Genomic DNA, 12618 nt, shown 5'->3' on the forward strand with positions numbered 1-12618 from the left:
TCAGTTCCAGACTGATGGACGTAGTGCTATTATACAGCCTCATATACACAAAACAAAGTCAAAGGAAGAATGGCAAAGAGCTTGTTCACAGAATCAAGCTGACTGGTTAAAACACACACACTCAAAGACTCTCACACTCACTAGGTGGATCTACACACAGGAGGGAAACCCACTATAAATAAGTCAGAAATTAGATTGTTATAACAAAAGAAAAAAAACCTATGGAAAATTGTGTAGAAAAAAAGTCTGCTCTCTGGCGCCATCTTGTGTTGCATGTTTATAATGCATTCAAATCATTGTTTTTTGACTAATGTAGCTGAGCCCACTCACCTCGGCCTGAAAAGCAATATGAGTGCCGCACCCCATAGTCGCCTTTGACTGGACTTAACACTCCAGGGGTCCTTTACCTTTACCTTACCTTACTCTCTCTCTCTCTCTCTCTCTCTCTCACACACACACACACACACACACACAAAACCAAACATCTGCGGAATAATTTTTCATGGAATGCATTTTCCCCACAGTTCAGAACCTGATCCAGAGCAATCAGCACCAGAAAATGGAGGTGGTGGTCAAGACCCGCATAATTCTTTCACTCCAGATGTTGAATTCAAACTGCAGCGGTCCATTGAAAAAATATATGTAACCTGCAGAAGAAGGAAACCATTCAGATAAGATTCCTGCTTCATGTTGCTGCTATTTCTTTTGGTTTATGTTATTTCTTTTTAAAAACAGTAAATCAAATGCATTCCCCACCCCCTGCTCACAAAGCAATTTGTTGATTAAGGCTGCACTCCGAGCCTCGGATTGACTTCACCTTGGGAGGCAAACTCCATTATCTCTTGAGATGGATGCCAACAAGCCCCACTGAATCAAATATGATTTTTTTTGGATTTGGATTGTCCTGGTATGTCCCACGGAGGACCTTAAGGTCTTCAAACAAAAACATCTTGGAGGTCCTGGGCCAGAGCCAGGGCTTTTTCGGCTGTGGCCCCGACTTGGTGGAACGCTCTGTCACAAGAGACTAGGGTCCTGCGGGACTTGACATCTTTCTGCAGGGCCTGCAAGATGGAGCTGTTCCGCCAGGCCTTTGGCTAAGGCACAGTCTAATTCCCTGCTCACAGAATTCTAGTCCGATAGTTGCCATTAATTTGATTTTAAATTGATTTTAAAATGAACTGATTTTAGAATGCTGTGTTACTTTTATTGTTGTTAGCCACTCTGAGCCCAGCTTCGGCTGGGGAGGGCAGGATATAAATAAATTATTATTATTATTATTATTATTATTATTACTACTTATGAGCAGACAAGTTGAGGATTACATTGTGAGGCAGGCATGTACAACTGTAAGGTGATCACCTGTCCCACTTTACAGGGAGCAGTTCTGTTTGGAAGACAAAATTCTCTTCGAAGATATCCTCTGTTTGAAGGGCTATTGTGTTCAAGTTGGTTTTAATGATAAGGAACCCTTAGGACAGAGAGAGGCAGGTACCTTGATGTTGCCCATCAATACTTTTTTTTGGCCATGCCCCACCTAAGCATGTCATATAGTGACATAGAGTTCTTATTATTCAGAAAGTGAACTCCTATTCACATGGAGGAAGCCTAAAAGGCCATTCACTGTTAATAACTCATTTTTTAATCCCCCCCCCCAATCTAATTGCCCCCCTGTGGGGCATGTGCCCCACATTGGAAAGCAAGGGCTTGGAGGGTTTCCCTTTACTATCAATCATCTATAGGAAGTTTATTTAATGCTCCCCTGCACTCCAGGAGCCACAAACGAAGACCCACTGTTATGTCCAAGATTAAATCACTCTACTCCAATTAGTACAATGCATGCCTCACAAATAGATGCACAAATAGAGGGCCTTCTCGGTAGTGGCACCCGCCCTGTGGAACGCCCTCCCACCAGATGTCAAAGAGAAAAACAACTACCAGACTTTTAGAAGACATCTGAAGGCAGCCCTGTTTAGGGAAACATTTAATGTTTAATAGACTATTGTATTTTAATATTCTGTTGAAAGCCGCCCAGAGTGGCTAGGGAAACCCAGCCAGATGGGTGGGGTATAAATAATAAATTATTATTATTATTAGTAGTAGTATTATTAGGCAGTAAAATGTGGGATGAGGAGAGGAAGACTTGGGCACACCTGGCTTACAGACTGAGCAGGCTCACAAGGCACCTGCTGACAGTGTTTCCCACTGTGGCAAGATATCGTCATCATAACTATTTCTAAATTTTAATATATACATATAAATTAACATATGTACGTTTCATTCAGCTCTATGCCCACTCTTGCCTGTTTGCAATCTAAGTGTCCACAATAACACTTTGTGATGAAACTTCAGAGACCCCAAACCGGGTGCCAAGTGTAATGGCTCCCCCGCCACCACCCAAATGAATCTGGGAGCTATAGTTTGTTAAGGGTGCTGAGAGTTGTTGGGAGAACCCTGTTCCCCTCACAGGATTACAGTTCTGAGAGAGGTTTAGCATTAAATCTCTCTTCACTGGGAACTCTGAGAACTGTAGCTCTGTGAGGGGAAATAGGGGTCTGCTCACAACTCTCAGCACCTTTAACAAAGATCAGCTCCTGGAATAATTTTAGGGAAAGCATTTGTCCTTAAAGTGGTATTGTAGTACTTTAGAGGTATATGGAACATTGGATTTACGTGTAAGTTAAACAAGCTATAGCTTAGGGCCCTACTCTCTTGGGGGGCCCCCAAAGAATTAAAGGAAAAAAACACCTGGATTTCCAAAATATAAGATAAAAAACAAATAAAATAAAACCTAAATACAGCAACAGTGTTTTGTGCTGTGTAGGCTCCTATGATGTAAGTAATGGGCCCCTCCTGCTAGCCTGCTCCCTAAAATATCACTGGTTTGCTCATTTCTATATATAGGGTGCCTATTAGGTCCATAAATTACCATATAGCATATATTCAACACCAAAAACAGTGACAATTGGTTGTTGACAAAGGACAGCTGGACATATAAAGGGCCCCATTACCTTCAGTAGCTTAGGGCCTCATCAAACCTAAATCCGGCCCTGGGTATACAGGGTGAACTTGACCAATACTGAGCTGGATAGACCGATGGCCTGATTCTGCATGAGGCAGCTTCCTGTGTTTCTTTGACTAGCTATTACTTTAATTTCCACAACCTCCCAGAGCAACCCTACATCAGTACAGTCATGCCTTGGTTTTCGAACAACTTAGTTCTCAAACATTTTGGCTCCCAAACATCGCAAACCCAGAAGTGACTGTTCCAATTTGCGAACTATTTTTGGAAGCCGAATGTCCGATGGGGCTTCTGTGGCTTCTGATTGGCTGCAGCCAATCAGAAGCCGTGCTTTGGTTTTCGAACATTTTGGAAGTTGAATGGACTTCTGGAATAGATTCCTTTCAACTTCCAAGGTACCACTATATTGAGAGAAATTAAAATGGTGGCTAGACAAAGCTGTCTGGCACGGTTTGGAGCACTGGGCCAGAAAAACCCTGAAGGATCTCCCAAAGCAGGCATCTGGAACGGGCCAATCTGGGACCCTGGTTTTTCACCCCAAAATGCCAGGTGTCAACACAAATAAAATGCATACCATTCTTCTCATAAGCTGCATCCACTCGGTGACCGATCCCAGGGAAATCCTCCTCAATATATCTAGGGTAGCCTTTCTCCATAACTTGGTTCTGTTCGTCATAACTTCATTTAAGGGGGAAATAAAGTAAATAAGCAAGTGTTTTATTTATGTATAGCATTATGCATTGCAATTCTGTTCCAATTCAATGCAGCTGATGACAAAACACAAACATAACAAGTCTAAAATCTAGACCAATAAATGATACCATAGAACTAAAAAGACAGGATACAAAAAAGGGCCAGCATTTCTAGCAGAAACCTGTAAATTCTTGCTAGAACGAAAACATACTGAAAATGGCTGAGGGCGCATCATCTATCTCTATACAATATTGAACATGAAATGGAGGGAAGTTCCTTGAAGCAGGTGCTGCTTTGCAAGAGATTTCTTCCCCACAACATCTCGCACTCCAGAACAGGTAGGAGACACATGGCCAACCCCAGGGGTCTTCATCCTTGGGTTCCCAGTTGTTGCTGGACCAACTCCCACCATCCATGACCTGTGCTAAGTTGGCTGGGGATGATAGGAGTTGTGGTCAAACAACATCTGGGGACCCAAGGTTGAAGGACATTGTTCTGCCCTATTCAGAAATGTTACGTAGTGCGGATGCCAGAAACTCAAGCTAGCTAGCATGTGCAATATCAAGGATGCAACTATTAATGGCACAATCCTACGTGGGGATAATTGTGTTAGTTTTCCTGACCATAATGCTAGGGCTTCAATCCTGGGTTCTGACATTGCTTTCACACAGCACTACTTGTTACATTATGGATCGCGATCAATATACCTCCATGTCGTGCTAAATTTTAAATACTGGGAAATGACTGTATGCTGGAATACTGCCCCAATTTTGTCATGTGAAATTAAAATGAAAAACTACAGTTTTCTGGGTTAACGGGGATGCAAACGAATTTCCCCCCAGAAGCAAATAACCTGGAAATGTGTGCTAAATGTCCACTAGGCTCTGCTAGTTTTCCAAAAGTGGCTTTTACCTAATGTGAAAAATCACATAAAACTTGGAAACGTTGGGTAAGGAAATGCTGTGAAAGTGGAAAAAAGTTGCCTCAGTGTGGGTCCTCCCTTGTTTGCCCATTGGTCTACCACAGCGCTAGTCAATGTGGTGCCTCCAATTACTATTGGACTTCAACTCCCATCATCCCTTACTATGAACCATGCTGGCTTGGGCTCATGGGAGCTGGAGTCCAGCAACATATGGAGGGCACCTGGTCTAATACATGAGTACATTGAAATGTTCATTGTACATTGTACATTGAAAGTTGTTTGGTACTATAAGCAAAACATCGTTCTTACATCATTGGAATAGTGGGAAAGAATGAGAGAGGAACTATGGGGAAGATAAGAATTTTCAACCAACCTCCAATATTTTTCTCCAGCGAAAAAGAGAGTCTTGCCAGTGTCTTTGATGTGGACAGCAGCATCGACTCCCTTCACAGATCTTGGAAAGCCCAGTTCATAAATCTTTTTAGGGTAGCCCTCTACTATGTCGTAGGCATTCAAAGCCCAGACTTTCTTCCCTGTGGATAAGTATGAAGTAATGTATTAGGATTCAACCATGTGATTGTCATATAGTCATATATGTCTCACCCTCAGTTCCCCTTCTGTAAAAATTAGACTGAGGTGGATTTAATTAACTGGAATGAAGTTAGGATGAGAAGGATTGGTACAACCACACAGTTATACAGCCTTGTTGGTGGCATTCCTTTCTGAGAAAACTTTCTAGAGGCCCAAGCCAGAGGTGGGTGGGGCCAGAGGAAAGAACAACAAATAGACTTGCTTCTGCACAGACTCCCATGCCCCTCTCACAGAGGGTGCAAAGCAGGGGAAGTAAGGGGCATGGCCGGTGGGGGGGGGAGGGTGTGTGGTGTGAGAAGAGTCTTGAGGATCAAGCAGAGAGATTTCTGCAGAAGACCTACCCCTGAAAAGCAGCACATGGTCGTTGGTAGGATGCTCATAAGCCGCATCAATCTTGCTTGGGATTTCTGGCCAAAACGACTTAATTTGTACCAAATCCGCCTCAACCATCTGAGGATGTAGGCGCCAGAAGAACCTATGATAGGAAGAGGGATGTTCTAGCATGGTAGGCTAGCATTTTTACTGAAGTTAAATATATTGAATAGTCCTTAAAGTGCTCCAGAGATTAATTTGCTGGAGCCATTTCTCAGACAACACAAATAATATACAAATATAATAGCTGATGAATAATTCTAAAGTCAATCATTCAAGGTACAAAGCATGTTTCTTGCCTGGAAGCTATTCCCAAGAGCTTGTGTTAACAGATTCACTAATCAGGCTCATCTTCAGTGTTTTGGAGCAGGTCTTCACAACATTCCTTTTTGCAAAGTAATTTGTGAGGCACCAAGCCAAATGCAGCCCACTAATAAGGGCTCCCTCTGCACTATACATTTAAAGTAGTATCATAAAATGTTAAACAGTCGTGGCTACCCCCAAAGAATCATGGGCGCTATTAAGGGTGGTTGTTAGGAGACCCTACTCAACTCATGGAGCTACTGTTCCCTTGTTTGTTAAACCATTCTGGAAACTGTAGCTCTGTAAGGGGAATAGGGCCTCCTAATAAATCTCAGTACCACAGGAGAACCAGAATAAAAAAATTCCTTCCAGTAGCACCTTAAAGACCAACTGAGTTAGTTCTAGGTATGAGCTTTCGTGTGCATGCACACTTCTTCAGATACACAGGAGAACCAGATTCATCCTATAAGAAGAGCCTGCTGGAACAGGCCAATGACCCATCTAGTTCAGCATTTTGCTTTCACAGTGGTCAACCACAGATGTCTCTGAGATGCCTCCAAGTAGGACTTAAGTGCAACAGTGCTCTCCTCACTTGTTTTCCCCAGCAACTGGCATACACTCTCTGGCAGTGGAGGTAGAGCACAGCCATCATGGCTTCAGCACTGGGTAATGGGAGTACTTGGATATTAATGCTCTCCCTAGCCTTGCACCAACACCACCAGACTTTCCTCTTTTCCCAGGACTTATGTTGGGGATTGGCTATTCAGTCGTATGCTATTCACTGCAACATATTATACTGGTTTTCGAATGTGGCTATGTATGTTCTCTCTCTCTCTCTCTCTCTCTCTCTCTCTCTATATATATATATATATTACTGAAAATTTTCAGTAGGGATTAAAGTGAAGAGAAATCAAAACAAGAGAAAACAGAGTAGTGCTTGTATGTTGTTTCTTAACCTCACTGTGGTTGCCTTGCAGTGCTGTTATTCTCTTTTTATTCGTACAATGCCTACAGAACTGTCTGCAGTCATGGATATAATAGAATCAATAAATGACCCTTAAGATGAGAATTGGGTTGTTTTTGCTGTTTTTACAAAGGTGGCCCTATTCAACCTTTGCAATGCTGGAGGATGTGTGTGGCTGGCAGAGTGCATCTGACTGGGTGCGCTTCAAGTTGCACAGGCCTGCTCTGTCCCTAGACAAAAAGTTTATGGATGCACGTATTTCGGTTGTGCCGCACCTGTCCTTGAAGATCACCATTTCTCCTCGAAGCTCCGTGATAGCATCTAGGGTCAAGTTTGCATCACATTTCTCAGGCGTTTTGGGGTGATCGGGATGGGGGTCGTGGTCTCCTGCACCTGTCCAGTAAAGTACATGTGTTATGCAGGAAACTATAAGCCTGTTGACTGTATTTAGTAACACAGAGCTGATCATGGGTTCATATAGCTTAGCATTTTCCACACCGATTGGCAGCAGCTTCCCAGGATTCAGTCTCTCCCTGCATGGAATGAGGATTGAACCTGAGGCTTTCTGTATGCAAAGTAGAACCTCTATCATTGAGCAATGGTCCTTCCCTTATTTTAACATCTGAACTTGTGTGCAGCATTTCATGGGATCTAATATATGGAATGCTCGTAGAAAATTGTGATTTTATATGTGCAATGTAAAGTCATACAGTGACAGATCTCGCCGCATCAGGCTGGCAAACAGAAACAACAGGGAAATTTAGTACTCATAACTTCCATTGCAGAATTATATGTACACATAAGGAGAAAACAGGGGGGGAAATGCAGGCATACCATATAGAATCTGGATCCCTTGTACGTCATCATCTGGAAGCAATAAGCCTTTATTTCCTGTGTATGTGTAAATTGGAAACATCAAAGCTCCTGGGTCTCTGGAATGCTCAAGTCCCAGCGAATGACCAAACTCGTGAGCAGCCACAAGAAACAAATTATATCCTAGAAAACAGCATGTGCATCTTGTTATGAAAGCTACAAAGCTTATATCACTAGGCTGCTATAACCTGATTCTTTTGTTTAATACCTTGTTTTGCAACGTATTAAAATATTACACCAGATATCATTCACTACTCTTTTCTTTGCATTACAGAGAGAACATAAATAGTATCTGTCATCTGTTAATTAAATGAACAGCAAGGTGGCACATCCCTGGTTTAGTCCAGGGTTGTGGAATCTGCATCCTTTCAGATGTTATAGGACTACAACTCCCAGAATCACTGGGCATTGGCCAAACTGGCTGAGGCTGATGTGAGCTGTAGTTCAACTGCAATATTTGGAGAGTCACATGTTTCCCAGCTCTGCTTTAGCCCCCTTTAGCCTTGGGCTACAATCCTATGTACCTTTGCTTGGGAGTAAGTTCCAATGAATTCAGTGAAGCACACTTCCAAGTTAATATGGAAGCCTCGGAGTGCCTGTGTTGCTTAAGAAGGTATGGCACAGGCAATATGGGTAAGGAATGGCAAAAGAAGCAATATTCAAAACAACCTGTTCAGTCATTATTTACTATTTGTGAAATTGTTAATTTCAATCATTATGAATCACGCAGCAAAACAAGACAGGAGAATCTGCTTGCTAAGTAATTCACTGGTCAAACATAAACAGCGGATGCTATTTAGAACCAACAACCCACACAGTGGTAATAAAAATTATCTTCAAAGCATACGTTACCTTTGGAATCTGTTGACCACAGCTCGTCTTCATCAAAATGAGCATCTCCTCCAAAATTTGGCCCAGGCGGGAAAGCATGAGCTAATAACCCAGAAGGTCCATCAAAGGGATAGAAATCACCGTGCTCTGTAAATATTTGAAACAGAAATGAACATTATCAGCATGCTTAATTGCAAATCAAGCAAACAAGTAACACAGCCATTAAGACAGCAATTTCACTCTAGTTACCTTTCCTTCCAAAAGAAATCATGATATCAGCAGTACCGCTGCGAATTCTAGTAAAGTTGAGTGGTGTCACATCAGACCAGACCTTGAACGCTTTCCTGAATGCTCTGTCGACTTCAGACTTTTTCAGATCAGGGGTGTAATTTAGAATCCTATGAGGAACGCAACAACAACAAAAAATCCAAATACCTTCAGATGGTTCTCTGCAAACTCAAAACATGTTGCAAAACATCCCCTATCACAATATTTTAAATGCTACACATCTCTCTCCACTGCCAATTTAGCAAATATAGCAAGCATACAGATATATGCCCCTTTCCTGTTAGAGAATGTGTGGTTTTTATTGCTGAGTTATAATAAATTCACCTTCTTTTTTGGAAGTACTAATAAAGGACAATGACCGAGACACAATGAAAGTGTCTCAAGCCTTTTGATTCCACTTAAACAGGGGCCCAATTCAAAATAGGTTTATTTCGACTTGCTTTAGAATGCAAGCATTTAAACTTTCATTCTATGTTAAGAAGGTAGGGTATTAAAAAATAAAAATAAAGCCTGACATATTGCTGGTTCAGCTAGATATTTAAAACTTTACTTCCATTCCTGCTTTTATTAGATACATCTGAGCACCTCATTCACAAAAGGTACTGTGTTTCTCTTGTCTGATTCCTCACCCGCTGTTTGGAAAAGGAAATTGAAAGGAAATTGTGTGGGGCAAATTAAATGAACTCGAAGCTTATAGGCTTTGATGATCTAGAGACAGTAAAACAGGGCATGAGATTTCCAAACATTGCACATAACCTTATTCGACATCTTGTTAGTCTGCAAAAAGCAGCACACCAGGTTGACTTCATGTCACAAAATACATGCCAAATGCCTAACCCTGCTGTAAATAAATAAATAAATAAATGTAGTGCATCTGGCTATAACCAGAAGGTTGGTGGTTCAAGTCCACGCAGCGTTGGCTGTGGGCAGGATTCCCAGACTGCAAAGGGTAGAACAGATGACCCTCTATGTTTCTGTGATTCCATGTTGCAAAGTGTCATACTATTAAACATATTACAAAAATAAATCCTTTACGTACTCAGCTGATTTCAATGGGGCTTACTTCCACATTAGTTTATATCCTGGTTAGGAGATTAGCTGTAGCCCCATGGTAGGCTAAAATCCAGGAATTGGAAAACCCGAGGCTCTGCAGGTAGCATTGGACTACAATTCCCATCATCCCTGATTATTGGCCAGGCTGGCTGGTGCTGATGGGAGCCAGAGTTTACTGGCACCTTGAAGGTCACATGTTCCCCATTCCTGCTATGTCTCACATATGAGATCAGAACTAGGAGATCCTGCAGAGTACTCTAAAAAATACCAAACAGATAACAGATTCCAAAGGTAACATATGCTTTGAAGATAATTTTTTAGAGACCAAAGTCTCTAAAAAATACCATGACAAAGGTGTTGTGCTTGAAGATACTGTCAAGCATTAGCACAAATGGATCTGGACCCAGAGCCAGGGTCATTACCTGTATGTTATATTAGTGTGAGACCACTTCAGCTTTCGAGGGAAGAAGTTGTATTCCCCAATATCAGGAACGCCGCACCGTGGCTGTTGCATTAGTTCGTACGTCTCTTCGTTGAGCTTGCCTGTTACTTCCAGTCCAAAAAACGCCTGCATTTCTCGAAGTTTGGATGTGACTGTATCACCTGCCTTCCTCTGTATCCCAGCTGGGTTGGACTGGAGGTTGTAATGCCTCTTTAGATAGCGCTGGGAAGAAAGAGGGGGAGAGAGAACCAATTAGACTTCTAATTCACTGCTATTTATTAATTTTACAGACTCGCATAAGGAAAAAGGACAAGCCTCTGCTCTGAAGAGCTCAGAATCTCAGTTTTAATAGAAGAGAAGACAACAGAGAGAACAGAGCCTATTCTAGGTCATACGTCATACCTCTGCTAACTCGAATTTCTCCCTTGTGAATTCATCGCTGTCGTCTTCGTCTGATATGGATATCGGCAGGGCCAAACACCATGATATGCCCAGCAAGAGAAAGAAGGCCGCTGCGGCGCTTGGATGCTTCATGATGAATGCCAAGGTTTTGGAGCTCTGATAGTTCAGCTTATAACGTGCTTTGGCTTTTATAGAGCTGTACTGGTGATTCATCATCTCTCAGAGACAGGTTACAACTTCCGAGTGACTGTAAAATAAACATGCTTGCAAGACTCTTTCCCTGCTCTTCTCCTCCTCCTCCACCACCACCACTTCCCTCCCAAGAAGTCTTGGTTTGAGGAATCTGTTGACCTACTGGTGGTGCAGAAACCATGACTTCACATATACACAGTCTCAGCATATTCCCAGGTGCTGTGGGAAGAGTTGAGTGGGGCAAAAGGCATTTTTTGATTATGTTGCAATAACTTTATTTGACCTCTCTCTCTCTCTCTCTCTCTCTCGAAACCATCCTTCTTCCCTTTTGTTTTCAATAGACAACTGCATTGCAAGCAATATGGGAGCCAGAAGCTTGGCTTAAAGGATTTTTCACCACATTTCTGACTTCCACATCTGTGTGCGGGGATTTTCTCGTGTGATCATAAACTCCAAATGCCCCTAGCCTCTCAGTCAACACTGGTGGCCTTGCCTCAAAACGTATATTGTAGAGCTGGAAAACCTTTCAGAAAAGGACAACCTATATAATCCAGGGGATGGAGCAGCTCCCCACTAGCAGGAAAAGTTGCAGCGTTTGGGACATTTAAGTTTAGAGAAAAGTGGCTTGACAGAAGCAGGGCTTTTTTCAATCAGAATTCACAGGAACTCGGTTCCAGCACCTCTCAGGCAGGTGCCATTGCCATTATAAGAGAACAAGGGAGGTGTTCATGGTGAGTTCCGGCACCTCTTTTTCTAGAAAAATAGCACTGGATAAAAGGTAAAAGGTAAATAACCCATGGATGATTAAGTCCAGTCAAATGCGACTATGGGGTTGTGGCGCTCATCTCGCTTTCAGGCCAAGGGAAATGGTGTTTGTCCACAGACACCTTTCCAGGTCATGTGATCAGCATGACTAAACCACTTCTGGCACAACAGGACACCATGACAGAAACCAGAGTGCACAGAAACGCTGTTTACCTTCCCCCCAGAGCGGTACCTATTTATCTACTTGCACTGGCGTGCTTTCGAACTGCTAGGTTGGCAGGAGCTGGGACAGAGCAACAGGAGCTTACCCATCACGGGATTTGAACCGCCAACCTTCCAATTGGCAAGCCCAAGAGGCTCAGTGGTTTAGACCACAGCGCCACCTGCATCCCTTTTAGCACTGGATAGAAGTAGAGAAATGGTAGAGAAAATGTTCCTTTTCTCTTGTAACATTAGAACTCGTGGACCTTCAATGAAGCTGAATATTTGAAGATTCAAGAGAGATAAAATAAAGGACTTCTTCACGTACCTTTACCTTCTGCCTTACAGTCAGAATAACATATTTACAAATTTATTTGTTTGTTTCGCTGTTTTATTAATTGCACTTTTGGCTCCCATACAAAAGTGGCGCTGGTTAAGCGCCTTCAGGAGGTGGCAGGAGAGAGGGTGGTAGATGTCAGTGTGACTGGGTTGGACCGTGAGACCCTTTCCTGGGCTATTACAAATTTAAGGCCTGCTAATGCATAACAGCATGGGCTGATTTTGTGACTGCGCTATGGGAAAGTTTCCAAGATATCATGTGCTTGTGTGTGTGCTTCAAGTTATTTTGTTTGAGTTCCCTTGTGTTGGCTATTTTCTTTTACAAAACTGTGCTCCTTTTGAGGATGAGCAATGCAAATATGAAATTA

General features: G+C 42.5%; 1 protein-coding gene across 1 annotated transcript; it reads right to left on the bottom strand.

Annotated features, from left to right (window-relative positions):
* Positions 1-448: 448 nt before the first annotated feature.
* LOC309341059 (collagenase 3-like) lies at positions 449-10997 on the bottom strand. The gene is made up of 10 exons (XM_081860503.1): positions 10754-10997; positions 10332-10573; positions 8818-8966; positions 8590-8715; positions 7699-7860; positions 7140-7257; positions 5567-5700; positions 5008-5167; positions 3594-3697; positions 449-647 (listed from the first exon to the last, which is right to left on the bottom strand). The coding sequence occupies exons 1-10, from the start codon at positions 10967-10969 to the stop codon at positions 547-549; spliced, it is 1512 nt and encodes a 503-aa protein (XP_081716629.1). The 5' UTR covers positions 10970-10997; the 3' UTR covers positions 449-546.
* Positions 10998-12618: the final 1621 nt, after the last annotated feature.

Source organism: Podarcis erhardii (assembly GCF_964252035.2).
Source record: "Podarcis erhardii genome assembly, chromosome: 4".
Classification (NCBI taxonomy): domain Eukaryota; kingdom Metazoa; phylum Chordata; class Lepidosauria; order Squamata; family Lacertidae; genus Podarcis; species Podarcis erhardii.